This window comes from Equus przewalskii, chromosome 21 (genome assembly GCF_037783145.1).
Source record: "Equus przewalskii isolate Varuska chromosome 21, EquPr2, whole genome shotgun sequence".
NCBI classification, from domain to species: Eukaryota; Metazoa; Chordata; class Mammalia; order Perissodactyla; family Equidae; genus Equus; species Equus przewalskii.
The window spans coordinates 47,965,840-47,984,506 of NC_091851.1; the positions used below are offsets into that span (position 1 = coordinate 47,965,840).

Below are 18,667 nucleotides of genomic sequence, written 5' to 3' on the forward strand. Positions count from 1 at the left end.
AAGATTAGCCCTGAGCTAACATCTGTGCCAGTCTTCCTCCTTTTTTATGTGGGACACTGCCACAGCATAGCTGACAAGTGGTGTAAGTCCATGCCTAGGATCCAAACCCATGACCCAGGGCTGCCGAAGTGGAGTGTGCCTAACTTAACCACCATGCTACGGGCCCGGCCTCTCCACATCACTTTTTAAAAGCAGTCTCAGAGGATAAGGCCCCTCCAGTCAGCTGTTGTCACTTCTCCCTTCACTCAGGCCCAGAGCAGGACTGGGCAGCAGGCAGTCAGCCTGTAATGCTCGGCCCAGCCATCAGTTTCAGAACCCCAACAAATTCCTGGTAACCTTCCATCTTTTTGCAACTAATGTCCTTGACCAAAAAAAACTCTTGCATAGTGTACACACTGGGTGCAGGTAGCCAGGGCAGACTCTAAACTCGTTAGGTAACTTAGCAAACGTATTTTCTGCTAGAGAATCTACTCCGGTCAGTCTACCACCTGTGACTAACCTTGCTTTGAAAGTTTTATGCTGACAACCATCCTTACAATTAGACATTTTATGCTGAGGTTAAAATATATCTGGGCCTCTTTACTCCTTTTTTAGAGGAAAAATGTCTATGTGCCATTAAACAAGAGCTCAGAGCAAGAGAGGCTGCAGACAGGCAGAGAACAGAGCCTGGAGTCCTGATAGTTGGCAGGAGCAGCCAGCCCGAGGACCCAAAACCCTTTGTAAAACTGTGCAGGGAAAGGGGGTGGTGAGGACTTTTCTGTAAAGACAAACCTTAGGACAGTGACTTAAACTGCGGCTGGCCTGGAAGCTAACAGCACTCTTTCTGGCTAAAACACAAGAGCGGGGGGAGTGGCCGCCACCAAGTCTTAACGTTTTCATGTATTCTACCTTAAGTCTTAATCTACTAAATCCAGGAATATAGCTGCTGTTCTGCAAAATTCTGAGTTCAGGGCTTAAACTGAGTGCTGTCTGTGCTTGTGTCCTTCACATCATGTTAGACGACTTGAATGGGTGGCTGAGGAGCGAAAGTCAGTCCATCTGTTTAGAACCCCTAAAGGAAAGAACCCGAGTTTATACACCCATTTTGAGTGCCTGTCCACTGCAGCCGTGCACAGCACCCGTCGCACTTCGCACACTGCTTGGACTTGAAAGTCCTTCCACAAACGCCAAGGGAGGACTCCCTCCTCAGTCTGTGGCTTCTTGTCCTAGAGCCTGGCAATGAGCAGCAGAACGGAAGGCTCACACCAAGGAGCACCAGAGACCAGAAGTGAGGGAAGTTCTAAAGAGCTATCGTAATTACACCTAAAAGACGCACACACTTAAAAAAGTTAAAAAATATGGTAGTTTATTGTAGGACACTTGGACAGTACGGATAATGGAATGGAAATGCCTACACGTCATTTTGAAAATCATCCATGATTTGAATTAAAAATCAATACAAGCAAGATTTCGTTATCATGATGCTTTCTTTTGTTTCTTCTTTTCGTTTTCCTCTTTTTCTTTTTCAATTTCAGCAACATATTTCTCAATTTCTTCAGGATTTAAAATCTACCAAAGAAAAAGAATTTATGGTTAGTCCCCAAGCCAAACAAGGTGCCCAGAGCACCAGCACCCCATGTGGGGAGGGGAGCTCTTGGACTCTGGCCAGACTGCACCTCAGAGCGGCCGCTACAGTAAACAAGGCCACGTGTGCCTGATCCAGTTAACAACAGCCAGAGCCTATTAAAAAGCAGATTATCAAATCACTAAGTTTTCATAGGCGATTATTAAAAAGCAGAAGCAAATCTGCAGTTGCTGACAGCCCTTCAGTGTGTCGGGAGCACGCGTGAGCACCATCTTTAGCCATGGAGACGACACTGGAATGCTTTCCTTTTGGCTCATTTGTGGAGAGCCTCCTTCCCAGTGCTGAACCACAGCAGAAGGCCCCTAAGCTTGTACTGCCCCTGCTGATCGGGGAACTCTCCACAGGTAAAGACAGCAAACAGACTTGGCAATTACCTTGAGGGGTTGATCTCGCCTCATGACAGCAAGTTCGATGTTTTTCCCGCCGGACTGAACCACCTTGGAGGGAAGAGGAGAACATTAGATGCCTCTCCCACCTCGGGACCAAACAGGTCTCCAAGCACCACTCACGACAGTGTGTGCACCCGAGCCCAGCACTGCCACACGAGGAGAGGGGGCGAGAAGTCCCAGCACCCAAAGCTTTTGTCCTAACTGCACGTCATGTGCAGTCATCTGGGACACCTGCACCCCCTGCCTGTCTCCTGGCAGTCAGACTTGGGCCGAATCGCTGGTCCTTCTTGCACAGTAGCCGTGCTCACAACTCTCCCCTTTCCCACCACTGAGCTCCAACCTCTGGACTCCGGCCTGGCCCCCCAACTACCCCCTCAGCCTCTGGGGCTTCACCTGCAAGCACCTCCGTGGTCTTGACAAAGCCCAAGCCCTCGCCACTCCCGAGCATTACTCCCAGTTTTCTTTCCATCTCCCTGACTCCAGCAGCAGCTCGAGCCGCAGCCAGGTTGAGTGGTGGCTGTGAGCTGTTTGCTCTTGGGCAGCCGCTTATGCCTCTTGGTGCCTTGACTGCCTCAGTCGTATAAGGGAGCTGACAAAGTGCCGAGCGGTGCCCAGCACAGCAAGCCCTCAGGTATCCCAGCATTACTGTTGGTGCCCTTGCTCCCTCCTTCCTTGTTGCCCACACATCAGTCACCCAGTTCTGTGCTGTCCATTTTGCCGAGCCCAAGAACCACCACTCAGATGTGACTTCACCATCTTGCCCAGATTTCAAATGCAAACTTACTTCCAGAAGGGCCTTGATAACCAGCTTAATGGTCAGATCGTCTGTTTCAATGGCTTCGTCAGTATAATTCTTCTCCAGAAATTCACGCACTGACTTGGCACCCCGGCCTATGGCATTGGCCTGAAACAGAAACGTGTGTTACACAGTGCAGGGCATGACGATCCAGAGCCAGCCTGAGAAGACAGCCACCCATGCAGGCCAGCCAGCCACTGCCCCAGCCGCTCTCCCATGTGCAGTAGCAAGAGGCAGTCTGGAGGGAAGTGGGCCTGGGCCCCAGCCCTGCTCAATGGCTTGCTTTCACAAAGGGCTACTTGGAGTTGGTGTGATTCTTACCAAGGATGGGATTCTACTTGTATTTCATTATTGAAAGACACACAGGTAGTTTTACTTTAGGCCGTGTATCCTTTTTTTTTTTTTATTGAGTTATTGATAGGTTACAATCTTGTGAAATTTCAGTTGTACATTAATGTTTGTCAGTCATGTTGTAGGTGCACCACTTCACCCTTTGTGCCCACCCCCCACCCCACCTTTCCCCTGGTATCCACTAAACTCTTCTTAGTCCATAATTTTAAATTCCTCATATGAGTGGAGTCATACACAGATTATCCTTCTCTCGCTGGCTTATTTCACTGAACATAATTCCCTCAAGGTCCATCCATGTTATTGCAAATGGAATGATTTTGTTGTTTTGCAGCTGAGTAGTATTCCATTGTATATATGTACCACATCTTCTTTATCCATTCGTCTGTTGCTGGACACTTAGGTTGCTTCCACGTCTTGGCTATTGTAAATAATGCTGCAGTGAACATTGGGGTGCATAGGACTTTTGGGATTGCTGACTTCAAGCTCTTTGGATAAATACCCAGTAGTGGGATGGCTGGATCGTATGGTAGTTCTATTATTAATTTTTTGAGGAATCTCCATACTGTTTTCCATAGTGGCTGCACCAGTTTGCATTCCCACCAGCAGTGTATGAGGGTTCTTTTTTCTTCATAACCTCTCCAACATTTGTTGCTATTAGTTTTAGATATTTTTGTCATTCTAACGGGTGTAAGGTGATATCTTAGTGTAGTTTTGATTTGCATTTCCCTGATGATCAGGGATGATGAGCATCTTTTCATGTGCCTATTGGCCATCAGTATATCTTCTTTGGAGAAATGTCTGTTCATGTCTCCTGCCCATTTTTTGATTGGGTTGTTTGATGTTTTGTTGTTGAGTTGCGAGAGTTCTTTATATATTATGGATATTAAGCCTTTGTCAGATATATGACTTGCAAATATTTTTTCCCAGTTAGTGGGTTGTTTTTTTGTTTCAATCCTGTTTTCATTTGCCTTGAAGAAGCTCTTTAATGTGATGAAGTCCCATTTGTTTATTCTTTCTATTGTTTCCCTTCTCTGAGAAGGCACGGTGTCCGAAAAGATCCTTTTAATACTGATGTCAAAGAGTGTACTGCCTATGTTTTCTTCCATGGTTTCAGGTCTCACCTTTAGGTCTTTAATCCATTTTGAGTTTATTCTGGTGAATGGTGAAAAAGAATGGTCAATTTTCATTGTTTTACATGTGGCTTTCCAGTTTTCCCAGCACCATTTGTTGAAAAGACTTTCTTTTCTCCATTGTATGCCCTCAGCTCCTTTGTCAAAGATAAGCTGTCCACAGATGTGTGGTTTTATTTCTGGGCTTTCAATTCTGTTCCATTGATCTGTGCATCTGTTTTTGTACCAGTACCATGCTGTTTTGATTACTGTAGCTTTGTAGTATGTTTTGAAGTCAGGGATTGTGATGCCTCCCGTTTTGTTCTTTTTTCTCAGGATTGCTTTAGAAATTCGGGGTCTTTTGTTGCCCCATATGAATTTTAGGGTTCTTTGTTCTAATTCTGTAAAGAATGTCATTGGGATTCTGATTGGGATGGCGTTGAATCTGTAGATTGCTTTAGGTAGAACGGACATTTTAACTATGTTTATTCTTCCAATCCATGTACATGGAATGTCTTTCCATCTTCTTATGTTGTCATCCAATTCTCTCAGAAAGGCCTTGTAATTTTCATTATATTGGTCCTTCACTTCCTTAGTTAAATTTGTTGCGATTGTGAATGGTATTGTATTCTTGAGTTCTTTTTCTGTTGGTTCATTACTGGAGTATAGAAATGCTACTCATTTATGCAAATTGATTTTATACCCTGCAACTTTGCTGTAGTTGTTGATTACTTCTAACAGTTTTCCAATGGATTCTTTGGGGTTTTCTATATATAAGATCATGTCGTCTGCAAACAGCGAGAGTTTCACTTCTTCCCTCCCTATTTGGATTCCTTTTATTCCTTTTTCTGGCCTGATTACTCTGGCCAGGACCTCCAGTACTATGTTAAATAAGAGTGGTGATAGAGGGCATCCTTGTCTCGTTCCTGTTTTCAGGGGGATGGGGTTCAGTTTTTGTCCATTGAGTATGATGTTGGCTATGGGTTTGTCGTATATGTAGGCCGTGTATTCTTACACCTCACTGTCCTTTGACTTTCTCCCAAACAGCAATGTTTAATGACTTCTTTGTGTCCATGTCAGCAGGAGCGTTGTGGAAGAAACAGGTGGTGTGTGTGTGCACGTGCATCTATAAGACTAGGCCCCAGTTCCTCCCAGTGGCCTCTAAAGCCCCAAGCCCCTCTGTTTTGTCAGACTCACCTTCCAAGCATGGTATGTGCCCGAGGGATCAGTCTGATAGAGTCTGGGGGTGCCATCAAAGTCAAAACCCACAATGAGGGCGGAGATGCCAAACGGCCTGCGCCCATTGCTCTGCGTGTAGCGCTGGCGGAAAAAGAAACACGTTAACACTGTCTTCGTAGCCCCAAAGGCCCCACAGAACCCACACTAAGTTACATCCATGTGACATTCTGAGCTCTGCTTTGAGTGGATGGATGAAAAGAAACTACTAAGACCACTCGCAGTTATTTTCAATTCAAATGATAAATGAAATCAGCCAATAGTTTTCAGCATTCCTCCTTTCTTTTCTGTATTTTCATTCTTGGAAAAAGACACTCCTATGACCAGAATTGCACCATGGAGCCCAAGTGAGGCTATGTGGAATTATTTTGATGACATATACACATTCTGGCTACAGTTGGGTTTAAAGACAACTAGCATCTCACTGGGGGACGGGGTTCAGCCCCCTTTCAACTGCTTGGTGGTGGCAAGATAAAAACTCTATCATTGCCCTCTAGAAACAGGAATTTGGACTGCGCCATGTCACCAAATGAGAACAGAACAATGCCGCCAAAATGGACAAGCTATAGTAAATTATACACGTCCAAGTAAGGATGGGACCGTGCACGGAACAGGTGCAGTTTTCTGAGTCCCCTAGTGACGCGGGCTAACATCCACGCGCAGTACCGTAGTAGGACACCTTCCGTGACAAAGCAGTGTCTGCTCCTAGCAAGACGTGGTCACGGGCAGGTGGGCACCCACCTGCTTCAGACTGGCAATGTAGCGGGTGATGTACTCCACGGTGACTGGGTCCTCCACAGTCAGCCGGTGGCTCTGGCACTCCACCCGGGCCCTGTTGATGACTATCCTCGCGTCGGCAGTGAGGCCTGCAACAATGGCAAAGAGGATCCCACCTGAGCCACACCTCATCCAGTCTAATCGCAGACAGCAGTACCCTTTGGCAAAGATTCCAAAACCAGTCCTGTGAAACCCAGCACTGAGGTCATTCTGAGTGACAACGGGGGAACGATCAGCTTCTGTGAGCTTCTCAGAGAAAGCTGGGTGTACAAGGAACAGCGTGTGTTGGACCGTATTTAAACACACTAATCCTTTGACAACGCAAGTGAATCTCCAGTTTAGGTGAAATGGGATCTTCCTAAACTGGACCTACCGAGGGAGGCAGCAGGTAAACCACGCGAGTGCTGAAGACACTGCACGCCCTGACAGCAGGCGCTGTCCAGCTCCCTCCACACCCTGGGCACAGTTAGCTGCTGAGAGCCGTACCCTTCTCTGGACTGACTACAGCCAGCGTCGGGCTGGCAGCCGCAGTGGAGGCAACAACACAGCCCCCTCAACCTGGGGGTGTCTATTCATTTAGCCCCTGTGCTAATGATAGCACATGGGGAGCCACCTGGGGAGGAGAGACCCTCCCCACCAAACCATTGCCAAACCTTTTCTTAAAGGCCCCAATCTCTTCTTTTAAATGATTTCAGCTCACCCAGTTCACATGTCTCTCAATAACCCACCCATTAGGCTAACCTCCAAAGCTCAGGTCTTTGCCGAGCCACGGAGGGACAGCACCGGCCCCAGGCTCACCTGCGAATGCCATGCACACATTGTCATCCAGAGCACAGATCTTCCGCACGGTTCTTTCATCCTGCAGTTTGGCCACTGACTTCTTCTCCACACCAAGAACAACAATGTCTTTTCCTCGAACGCCAACCTTCAATAAAAATCAACAGCACTTAAAAAAGTGACATTAGGGGCCGGCCCAGTGGCGCAGCGGTTAAGTGCATACATTCCGCTTCAGCGGCCCGGGGTTCACCGGTTTGGACCCCAGGTGCTGACATGGTACCGCTTGGCAAGCCATGCTGTGGCAGGCGTCCCACATATAAAGTAGAGGAAGATAAGCATGGATGTTAGCTCAGGGCCAGTCTTCCTCAGCAAAAAGAGGAGGACTGGCAGCAGATGTTAGCTCAGGCCTAATATTCCTCAAAAAAAAAAAAAAAGTGGCATTAGGGGCCAGCACAGTGGCGTAGTGGTTAATTTCACACCCTCCACTTCGGCCACAGAGGGTTCATGGGTTCAGATCCAGGGTGTGGACCTACGCACTGCTCATCAAGCCATGCTGTGGCCACATCTCACATATAAAACAGAGGAAGACTGGTATAGATGTTAGCTCAGCAACAATCTTCCTCAGGGCCAATCTTTCTCACCCCCCCCCCCAAAAAGTGACATGAGAGTTTGTCACCAGTCACAGAGCACTAAGAGCAGACATGAATACCCTAGGGATAGCAGTCCCCACACATCCCTCCCCCCACTCCTCAGACCACTGCTGTGGGCACCACACCCTGCAAACCATGGGTATTGACAGCAGAGCTAGCTCAGGTATCGTGACCTAGGTGCCTAGTCATGTGGCTTAAAATACTGATAGGTAGTTCCAATTATAATACAACTAAAAATTAACTACCATATAGTAAACGTGTATATGTATATTTATCAATCCAACCCAGTAAATCCAAGAGTCCAATGGATGGCGCCTTTAAGCCTGAGAGCCCAACATTCAAGCAGCGTTTCTGTAGTGGTGAAATTACACTACACCCTGCCCCGCTCTCTCCTGCACTATCGCACACCAGTGTGCACAGCTGTGGAGAAGGCCTGATTTGCCACCAGGTGGACAACTGTGTCAAGTATTACAGGTGTGAACTGCTCTCTGTTTATGGCTGACACCGTAGAGGCCCGAGGGATGTATTAGAAACAGGGAAAAATCACTAATGGCCAGTGAACTCCACAATCACGGCGGGAGCAGACAAATGGGACAATCGTTTGGAAAACCAACATCCCCTCTTTGTCTACAGCAGTTTCTCAGCCTCAGCACGGTGGCCACTAGGGCCTGCGAATTCTTTGATTAGAGTCAAAGAGGGCTGTGCCAAGCACTGTAAGGCGTTTAACGTCACCCCGGCCTCCAGCCCCAGCTGCCAGTAGTGCCTCTCCCCCATCCTGGACAAGGAAACATGTCTGCACACGTTGCCAACTGCCCCCTGGGGTGCACAATCACCCGGGGTTAAGAAGCGCTGGTCTGCAGTGTTTCAGATTTCAAGGAGCTTTCTCATATGCTGTCATACGTCATCTTCAAAATTCCCCGAGGGAAAGGCAGCCAGGCCCAGGGGTGCAAGGCAAAGCCAGCCACCCGGGCTGTCCCACGGTAGTCCTGCGGGTGGGAGGAGGGGGGCCAACGACCCTTCCAGTCTCTTTAAGCTGAGTTAGGGCACACGATGGATTTGGAGCCTTCGTTTCAAAACAGATCAAGAAAATGAGAAACAGTTCAAAATTCACAGAATCTTGTGTGCCTTCTCTCTGCCTGTCATACCTCTGAAATACCAGAAGATAAAAATTAAAACTATCGTACAGTGTGACCAACAAGCAAACTGACAGTGTCTCAAAGACACCATGAATTTAAATTTCAACCGGTGGTCGAAATGAGAGGTACAGGCGCCCAGGCAAGGGGACGATGGGACGGCGCACTGCCCAACGCAGTGGAGCGCTCAGAGCAGCGAGGCCCAGGAGGGAGCCCGTCAGCAGCCGCCCGCCCTGGGAGCGGCAGGCCGACACCGAGAACCTGCCCCGCTTTGTTCTCGAAGCCCACCTGACCTCGAGGACAGCCGCTCTCCCTGGTGGGGGACGGCCCCTAACCCGGAGCTGTCCGGGCGCAGTTCACCTAAGTCACGTGCTTGCTTAACATTCGCAGCCAGAGCAGCCAGCCGGGCCGCCCGGCGCCGCGCCCGCACCTCCGTTCGCCCGGGGCGCCTGAGCGCGGCCGCACCGAGCTCCCGGGGCCGGGGCAAAGGTGGCCCGCCAAGATGGCCGTCACCCCGGGCGCTCACACGCTCCGGAGACGCTGAAAGAAAGGAAGCTGGCTCTCTGATGCACCGCGGACGCAGGCCTCGCTGGTCTTCAAAGCACCCGGCACGAATCACCAGCAAACAGAGCCCACGCTCGCCCTGCGCGAAAACCCGTGTGACGAGCGCAAGCAGGCGCCAACACCCGTTCCCAAACGAGCCCGCTCCCTGTCTCCTCTAGGAACACCAACGCCCCGACCTCTCTGCGCTCAACTGGCGCCCCGGGGCGAACCCCGAAAGGCCAATCCAAGCAAAGCCGCCCCACAGCCCGGAGGAGGCCGTCCGCGCAGCCACTCGGGGGAAGCTCGCCGGCAAGGCGCACCCGGGCCCAGCCCGCCGGGAGCGAGGGCCACGCCAAGCCCCCCGACACCCCACTCTGTCCACAGCCGCGCCCACGACCGCTCAGGCCGTGCCCCGCGTCCCGGCCTCCCCCAGCTGAGACCCCGGCCGCCCCAGCCAGGCCCCCGGCAGGCCCGCTTCCGCCAGCCTCCGCGGGGGCGCGCAGGCCGGGCCGGCGGGCCGCTCACCGCGGTCGAGCCCTTCTTCACGGCCTCCTGCGCGTACTCCACTTGAAAGAGGTGGCCGTCGGGCGAGAAGACGGTGATGGCGCGGTCGTAGCTCATGCCGGCGGAGCGAGCGGCGCGGCGCGGCCGGACCGGGAAAAGCGCACACTCACCGCCGGCGCGGCCCGCGATTCACGACGCCGCTGCGCCCGCGCCGCGCGCCCGCCCGTCCCCGGCGCCGCCAATTGCGCCGCTGGCGTATGGCGGCGTCGGCGCGTCAGGCGGCGTCGGGCGGACGTGCGCGCGCCGGGGCGGGGCTAGGCCGAACCAACGGCGGCCGGACGCGGGGGGGAGGCGCGGCGGCGGCGGGCCGGGCGCGGGGCGCGGGGCGGCCGCTCGGGGGCGCCGCGCGAGGCTGCTCCTGGGGGGCGGGGGTCGCGCGGCGCAGCGGCGCGGCGGGACCGGGGGCGGCGTGTCGGCGGAGGGGCGGACGAGCCCACGGCGCGGCACCCCCCGCGCCCCCCGCCCCCCAGCGACTGCGGAGAATGAGCACCTCGGGCCGCGGAGCGCAGCCGGAGAAGGAACCCCGATGATCTCGGGCTGAGCCCGGGCCCGTGACCATGTCGGTGGCCTTCGCGTCCGCACGGCCGAGAGGCAAAGGGGAGGTCACACAGCAAACCATCCAGAAGGTGGGCCGGGGGCGCGGGCCGGGGCCGGGGGCCGCGTGGTGCGGGCGGGCGCGCGGGGCCGGGGCGCGGGCAGCCGGCGGGCGCGGGACGCGAACAAAGCCGGGGCGCCGCCGCCGACCGCGACCCCGGCGGGGCCCCGCGCGCGCTCTGCGGCCAGCCTGCGCCAGCTTGGTCGGGGGCGCGCGGGGGCCGCGGGCAGGGGCGCAGGGCGGCGGGGCCGGACGCCCGCGGGATGGTGTCCGAGAGGTGGTGTCCGCCGGGTGGTGTCCACGGGGTGGTGTTTGCTGAGTGGTGTCCGCGGGATGGTGCCCGAGCCGTGGTGTCCGCGGGGCCAGGCAGAGAACAGTCCCGGGCCGTGCCGGGCGCATTGGGGACCCACAGCCTTTGAGGCCGGGGGCGGCGGGATCAGGTGGCTGCGGGGACCCGCCTGGTTGGCGAAGGCGAAGGCGGTGGCGCAGCGCGGCGGGCGGCCCCTGGCCCCTGTGTGCAGCGCGGCGAGTGGAGGGAGCGCCGGGCGCACGGAGCGCCCGGGCCCTGGCTCAGCAGCCGGCCACGCCTGTCGCCTTGCTAAGGTGCTGGCACTCTAAGGCACCAAAGGGCGCGTCCCAAGTGTGGGACGGCGTTCCAGCAGCCCTGCAGCCCTTTAGGGAGCGCGCACCCCCTCGGGCTTGACCTGCTGGCCAAGCTTCCAGGCTCTTGTGCGCGAGCGAAGTTGCTTTTCCGCGTGACACCGGGCGGCCGCCTCCTCACCTAGCAGCAACTTTACAGCTTCTCTTTCCAGCCTTTCCCCGAGTTCTCTAAGTTTGGCCTTGTGGTTTTCTAGAGATAACTTTTACTTGGGTTTGGGGACACCTTTAACAAAAGTCTTAAGTTTGGGAATTGAGATTTTAAGTTTCCTGTGGTTTCTCTTTAGAAGACAAGTTCAGAAGAAGATCAGTGTTAGCCCGTCCCGTTTGAATTTTCTCGACGTGTTTGATAGCTGCGGTGATTTCTTTTCTAATCTCCGGATTCCTGGGGGGCTTGCCCTGGTTCCTATGAGCGTGTTTCCCCAGGGGCGTTCACTGTGACGACCTGCCTTGTGCTCGGCTCCTGTCTGTTCCGAGACTGCCTTTGCTGTGGCTGGTTTTGACACATGAGGTGTCTCAGGAAACTCAACAGGAAAGAGATGATTTGAGGAGCAGCAGACGTAGAGACTTAAAAGTGGGACCTTTTTTTGTTTAGTAAACATCATGTGGTGCTTACTGCATACCAGGTTCTGTTCTAAGGGCTTTGCAGATGTTAACTCATTTAATTCCTCGTGGTAGTTACTGTCGTCCCCATTGTGTAGATAAGGAAACTGAGGCACAGGGAGGCTGAGTGCCTTGCTGGTAAGTGGTGGTACCTGGAGTTAACCCAGACATCGGCTCCAGAGTCTGCTGTAAGCATGACACCTGGTTTGGGGACACCGGGCTAGGCTGAGCGTCAGGCGCTTGGTTCAGAGGCACTGGTGGGCCGTCCGAGGGGTCTCTTGGCACCGGGCCCTTTGGAGCTTAGGTGTGATGAGCACATCACTGTTCCCGAAGCCGCCTTTGGCTTCACGGTTATCCAGTTATTTGCACTTTGCACCCAGCCCCTACTAAAGCTCCCCAAATGTTAGAACATTGCCCCCAAACATCAGATCAGAAAGAGGGAGACCTGCGGCCGGCACCCCAGGGCAGAACACTGGCCTGCTGACCCTTCACAGCCGGTCGGTCCTCAGTTTAGCTGTCATCTGGTTTGATCTGGTGGGGCCAGCACTCCATGGACACGTCCTACTGTTCTCACAGTGAATACGCGTACCGAGGGCTCTTTTACTGGCGGTTTGAGAAGGGCGCGAGCTGTGTTGCACAGCCTGTGCTCGTGCTCAGAGCGTTGAGAAAAGCCAGGGGTGCCTCAGAAGCCTGCTTGATAGTGAGAGCAGGAAAGGTACACTGAGTCCTTAGAGTGTATCTAGGTAGGAATTTGTCAGACAAACGCCTACTCAGCCTTCGAGCCTCCGCTCGGATGTGCCCTCCTTCGTGCTCTCGGTGGCCATGCGGTGAGCGTAGCACCTTGATGCATTGCTTGGGCTCCCAAGTTTGCATGCCACTGATTTATTCTTTGCTGTGTCTCCAGCCTGGCACAATGCTCGGCTCAGTTAGTGCCCAGTACATCCTGGGGCCTCTGTGATGCTGGGTCTGTCAGGGGCAGTGTTTGGGAGAGGCAGATGGGTTCATTTCCTGGGGCTGTCGTAACAGATTACCCCGAACTGGGTGTTTTAAAATAGCAGAAATTTATTTTCTCACAGTTCTGGAGGCCAGAAGTCCAAAATCAAGGTGCTGTCAGGTTGGATGCTTCCTGGGGTTGTGGGGGAGGGTGTGTTCTGTGCTTTCTCCGAGACTCTAGTGGTCTGGCAGTCCCTGGTGTTGCTTGTCTTTTAGACGCATCACCCCAGTCTCTGCCCCTGTCTTCGTGTGTCTTCTCCTCTGTGCCTGTCTCTGTGTCCAAGTTTCCCTCTTGTCATAAGGACACCAGTCATAGGATGTAAGGCCCACCCTAACCCTGTATGACCTCATCTGAACCTGGTTCCATTTGCAAAGATCCTATTTCCAAATAAGGTCACATTGACAGGTACTGGGGTTAGGACTTGAACATACCGTTTTGAGGGACACAATTCAACCTGTGACAGAGGATGCATGGGGAGGGGTATTCCAGACAAGGAGAACCAAGGAGCAGAGGTGGGAAGGGTCTGGAAGAAGGAGGGAGTCACCGGTGGTCCTGCCTGTGGTCTGCATGGAGCAGGTACGGGGACCAGTGCTGGGAGGGCAGGGAGAGCCGGCCTGCCCTGGGAGCCTGGGCCGCATGCTGGGCGGTGGAGCCTGCGGTGGCCAAGCACAGTTTTAGTGTGGGCTGAGGCAGAGGTGGAACTGCACTTTGCTGAGACCCACAGGGGACGTGACTGTGCTGGGGACTCTGAGGTGGAGGTGGGTAGTGTGCCAGCAGAATCCAGTGGCCCTTGTACCTGGCTAGCTGGCCTGCAGGCTGCAACCTGCCGCGTGCCGCTGTCCCCTGGTTTGGGACCAGGGAATCCTGGCCACCCAGCTCTGTGCTCCCAACACCATTGGTGGTGGGGGGGGGGGGGCGCTGCGGCCATCTCCGTGGACCGTGAGGCTGCGCTTGGGTACATTGGAGGGAGTCCCTGGGTGTTGGCTTTGGCTGGCGTGCTGTTGGTTCCTTGCTGCTTGGCACATTGTAGTTGCTTAATAAATGTAAGTTCTGTTGTTACTGTTTGTTGTTGGTATTCTTAATTTGCTTCCTTGGGTGGAGGGTGGGAATGGTGTCTCGTCCCTCTTACCCCCAGTACTTTGTGCCAGGAAGACGAGCTCAGTGGGAGTGGGCGGAGCTGATAGGCAGGTGGGCATCTGCGTGTAGTTTAGGAAAGTGAGACCAGTGAGGGTGGGTGCCGTGCTGGGTCCGAGAGCCAGGGAGTGGCCGAAGCCGGACCAGCCTCGCCGCACTGTCCTCCATGCCCAGGGGCAGGAGGGTGAGGAGCACAGGGGTGGGGGCTGGCCATCTGGGTGGGGGGTGGGTGCCCTCTTCTCTCTCAGGCCTGGAGCTCCTTGTCTTAAAGAACGTGGGCTGATTTGGGAAGGAAGGCAAATTGGCCATTTTAAAATTAAAGCTGTCTCTGCCACTGCAAATGGTTTGGGGGCCACTTGATCCTTTTAGGCAGTTATTACTGAAGGCGCCTTCTCCCCAGTGAGCAGAGGCCCCGGGGAAGGATCCCTAGGGATGGGAAGGGGCCGTGTACCCTCACTCCGGTCCTGGGGGCCAGCCCTGGGGAGGGGTGAGGACGGGCCCCCGCAGAGCGGCAGGAGACGCTGGGGCTGGGGTGCTGTGTGCCAGCTCTTGGTGGCTTCTTTGTCGACTTGTGTGTCTTGAAATGCTGACCAGTGAGGGCACCGCTCCGCAAGTCACTGGAGTGCCCTCGGACCTGAGCACTGCAGAGGCTCCAGCTGCAGCCCCTGCGGGCAGGGCAGCACGTCCTCCAGGAGGGAACAGCCACACCCAGGCCTCTGTCCCCTCTGCCCAGTAAAACCTGGCAAGAGCCCTCCTGCTGGACACTCCAAAGAAGGTGTGCTGCCTGCCTGCTGCCCAGCCCTCAGGAGCCCCTCCAGCCTGGAGGACCAGGAAGCTCTGGATAAGGCGTGGTGGCCACCCCGCATCCCTCTTACCCCTCTCCGTTCTAAAGCGGTCGCCTGCCTCGTCCAGCACCTGCGTCCGTCTTCCATGCAGTAGCTGTGTGTGTGGTCTGGTGGCAGGGAGAGGGGCAGCACTTGCTAACAGGGGTCCCCGTTGGTTCTCTCCTCTTGGCTCTGGCCCTATGCCCCCAACCTGTTCCCCGGCCAGGGGGTCAGGGCCTGGGCACCTGCTCCTCTGTGCTTGGAGTCAGAGACAGCTTCCCTGGGCCCCCGTGGCTGCGAGTGAAGAACTGCCATGCCCAACCGCACAGATGCAGGAGTGCGGGGGGCCTAGCACTGATGTCCCTAACCCTGCAGGACCCGGAGGGAGGGTGGGCTAGTCTTGACTGCCTGATCCATGCGTGCACCTCAAGCGCACCCTGCCGTGTGAATGGGACAAGAGTCAAGAGGGAGAAGGTACTAGATGTCTGTGCAGAGAGGGCTCCTGTAACGAGGTCTCCTTCTCCTTGGCCAACAGGTGGTTCCTGTGCAGAGTGCCAGTTGCTGTGGGCTCCTCATGTTTCTCTTCAGTTGGAGATCGCTGTGGGGTCAGGGGCCCTGGGGTCAAGGATGGGGACTCCATGGAGCTGGGGGGCTTCCTGGGCTCAAATTCTTGTTCTGCTGATAGCCAAGCGTAGCCTTCTGCGCCTCAGCTTCCTTGTTTTAAATGAGGGTGACGTGTGAGCTCACAGGTCATCTTCTGGTTAGACGATGTCGCCTGGCACAGGAAGGTGCTCAGCATTGTAACTGATCGTCTTCAGCCTCTGGATCAGACGTTTGGCCAGAATTTGTCAGTAGCATTCTGAAAGGGAGGTGAGGGTTCCATTCTGAGCTGCAGGAAGCCGTCTCCAGGTCCACAGTTGTGTGAAGCAGACAGTGTAGCTGTCTGGGTCCAGCCGTGGCGGGTTTAATGCAGTGCGCACCTCCCTCTCCAGTGCAGGAGCTCTCACAGGCGCAGAGTGGTTTTGCTGTGCTGTGGTCACACGTTTGTAAGTATCCCCAACACTGAAGACGAGAAATGACTCCTGCATGGCCTGAGGAAGATGAAAGTGTGTTTCCTGTTGCAGTAACGTTAAGTATGTTTCACAGTGTCCTGAGAGTTTTTTGGAAGTTGGATATGTGTGTCAAACACAGAGGTTGGACCATAGGCAGGCCCAGCTCCTCCCAAGGACACTGCATGTATGTAAGGTTTGGGTTTTTGAAACCCACACACCTAATTCACATACTCTGCAGTTGGGTACATGCTCAGAGGGGTCGTTGGCTTCCATCAGCGCTTCTGGGCACTGGCTCAGCCTCTGGTGAAGCTTAACCAGCTGCCCAGGTAGCCAGGGCTCATCCCTCTGCACCTCAGGCTGCTCCCAGGAGTTCATCTGGCACCTGCGTCTGCCCCTGTGTGGGGCATGCATCGCGGCCACCTTGCAGAAGTGGAAGATGGGAGACCAACCGAATACCATATGGGATTTCTCTGGAGCTGAGGAAGCAGTGAGGTGGGATCTTTATGCACCCATACAGGACCATCTCCAAGACATCAGAGAGGAAAGGGCATGACGTAGACCAGTGGGAAGGGAACGTCTCCATGTGTTTGCACAGTGAGGGGGGATGCGTCCAGAAGGAGCAGGGGTTGGCTAGCTCTGGTGGCCTCGGGTGGGCGGCACGAGGCCCACCGCTCACTTGGGGCTACCTGAACTTCAGCACGCCCGTGAGCCTCTTCCCCTTTAGACAGAAAGCAACAAATCTTTGTTAATTAAAAGAACAGCCACAAGGCCATTGTGACGGATCTTTCTGCCCTGCCCATTGTGGGGTGACCTGAGCCCCCCGTGAGCAGTGATCCTCGAACTCCCAGATCTCTCTGTGCCCCCCTTCCAGGGCCACACCCGGCTTGTCATGGGGTCTGCTCACTCTTCAGAGATCCTCACCCGCCTTTACCCAGTGGCCCCAGCCCCTGTCCCCTACTCTCTTTGTGGGCTCTGGGACCCCCAGTCCCTCCCCTTTCCCAGTCTCTGTCGTCCTTCCCCACCCAGTCAGGACTGCCCGTGTGGCCTGAGCAGTTCCAGGCCTGTCCCCTGTGCCAGCCCTGCCTCCTGGCCTACGTGTTCTCACTGTGGGATGTCCGTGGGAAGCGTGCCCCGGCCCTCCAAGCCTGTTGCTCGTCGATTCCCTCACAGCCAATCCCAAGCCTTTGTAAAGCCTGCGTGGTAGCTTGTTCCGGAGACGGGAGTGACATCTCTCACCTCTGTGCCCCGTGTTCCTGCTCCCACGTGGACACTGGGCTTGGCCTCGTGACACTCTGACCACTGGGACATCAGCCAGCGTGACACAACAGAGGCTTGATAAGTGCTTGTGCACGGGGGCTGCCCCCTGGGAGCCCTGAGACCACCAGGATGACCACATGGAGAAAGAGGCACAGGCCCCCCAGCTTTCCCACAAGGTCAGCACCCCACCGACTCCAGTGGTGAGCCCACGTGAGACCAGCAGCAGACGCGCCCAGACAGCCCAGGATCATGAGAACTAGGAAATGGTTGTTTTAACCACAGCGTGTGGGCAGCTTTGTCATGCAGCAGCGTGAAACAGACGTGCCCACGTGCATCGTGACCTTGGTCCCGTCAGCCTCTGCAGTCAGCCCAGGCTGTGGTTGAGAAAGTCCCCCTCACTTCACTGGGCACAGGACTGCCATCTCCAGCTACCCCACGGTCGTCCGCTCTGGCACTCCACAGCCTCGTCTCCAGCTCCCGGCACTTGTCTCCGTTCCTGGTCGTGCCCTGCTCCACCATGCCTTTGCATGCACTGCGCCCTCTACCTGGGCTGCCCTTTCTCCCATCTTCACCTGTGCGCTTCTGGGCAGCTTTCGAGCTCCAGCTCGCATGTCATCTCCAGGTGCCTCCCAGGGCGCCTGCTGCCGAGATCACATTTGACACACTGCTGCCATATGGCGCCAAGCAGATGTGTGCTCACATTGGTCTCTGCCCAACTCTGACCAACTGCTGCCACTCCACTGTGAGCAAGAGCGTGGTCTCGCCTGCTCCCTGTCATGCCCACCAAGGCCTCAGACGGGCCTTCAGAGGTGGGGAGCTCACTTCCACTCGCCAGCATGGCCCTTGATGCCCGCCTCTGGTTCCTCCAGGTGGTGGTGCCACCTTCACAGTTCTCTGTCCCCAGCGTCCTCTCCTCGGGAGGCCATGGGCCACACCTGGCATGTGGGTTTCAGCCCGCACACTTCACCAGTCTCAAACTCCCTTCTCTGTGACGTTTGCCTGCACGAGTCACCCCTGAACCTGTAGAAAACCAGTCTTCCCAAGAGAGCCGAGTGTGAGGGGCGTGCCTTCTGATGCAGGAAAATGCAAAACTGCTGGTGAGAAAGCCTAGGAGCCCGGTGTCGAGAGAAGACAGCAGTAGACACGGAGAACGAGATCTTTAATCCTCCAGTCGGCGTAAGTGGTTTCTTTATTTTTCAACTTTGTGTTACGGGCACGTTTTTAGACACACTCTAGGTAGAGAAGAGTCAGATGAGGCCTGGACCTGCCCAACTCAGGCACTCCCTGACTCCCTTCAGGCATCTTTAAAATCACTTTTTTGAACAATGACATGCCTATCTTAGAAATTGTCATAAATGCAAATGCGTAAAGGAAGTGAATTCTCTATCCATAATCTCTGACCTAGGGAGAGCCAGCGTTTCTCTCCTGTCACTTGGCTTCTTGTTGTTAGGTTAGATTTTATACTCCTCAAAGCCACGCTGCGCGTAGTCAGTTCTGTGGGGCTTGTGTTAAAAATGAGGAGTAATTCTTTCAGCCCACGCTCTGTTTCCTACTTCCCAGCAGCACCCTCATTACTAAACCAAGTGGCTGCTTCTTGAGCAT

At 54.6% G+C, this 18,667-nt stretch overlaps 2 protein-coding genes across 5 annotated transcripts in view; one reads left to right on the plus strand and one right to left on the minus strand.

Annotated features, from left to right (window-relative positions):
* Positions 1–1,324: 1,324 nt before the first annotated feature.
* Positions 1,325–10,185, minus strand: PSMA7 (proteasome 20S subunit alpha 7). Its single transcript, XM_070587703.1, has 7 exons — positions 9,911–10,185; positions 7,081–7,207; positions 6,247–6,371; positions 5,467–5,589; positions 2,798–2,917; positions 1,999–2,061; positions 1,325–1,548 (listed from the first exon to the last, which is right to left on the minus strand). Exons 1-7 carry the CDS (start codon positions 10,004–10,006, stop codon positions 1,456–1,458), a joined length of 747 nt encoding a protein of 248 aa, XP_070443804.1. The 5' UTR covers positions 10,007–10,185; the 3' UTR covers positions 1,325–1,455.
* A 191-nt stretch (positions 10,186–10,376) lies between these two features.
* The window catches only part of SS18L1 (SS18L1 subunit of BAF chromatin remodeling complex), a 32,810-nt gene continuing 24,519 nt past the window's right edge, over positions 10,377–18,667 (plus strand). For 2 of the 4 annotated variants that reach the window (XM_070587695.1, XM_070587697.1), the window contains exons 1-2: positions 10,443–10,575; positions 15,292–18,241. Coding sequence is in view for 2 of the 4 variants with exons in the window: in XM_070587698.1 (XP_070443799.1) it covers positions 10,507–10,575 (69 nt within the window). In the remaining 2 variants the exon portion in view is untranslated. Of the gene's footprint in view, positions 10,576–15,291; positions 18,242–18,667 lie in introns of all 4 variants that reach the window. The other 2 variants (XM_070587698.1, XM_070587694.1) reach the window with 2 other exon arrangements.

What these genes read in the sequence shown, in the direction of transcription:
- PSMA7 (XM_070587703.1), bottom strand. Translation starts at nt 10,006, where the DNA reads ATGAGCTACGACCGCGCCATCACCGTCTTCTCGCCCGACGGCCACCTC. An exon ending in TGAAGAAGGGCTCGACCGCG is followed by an intron (nt 7,208 to 9,910) that starts GTGAGCGGCCCG and finishes TTTTTATTGAAG; the next exon opens with GTTGGCGTTCGAGGAAAAGA. An exon ending in ACATTGCCAGTCTGAAGCAG is followed by an intron (nt 5,590 to 6,246) that starts GTGGGTGCCCAC and finishes TTTTTCCGCCAG; the next exon opens with CGCTACACGCAGAGCAATGG.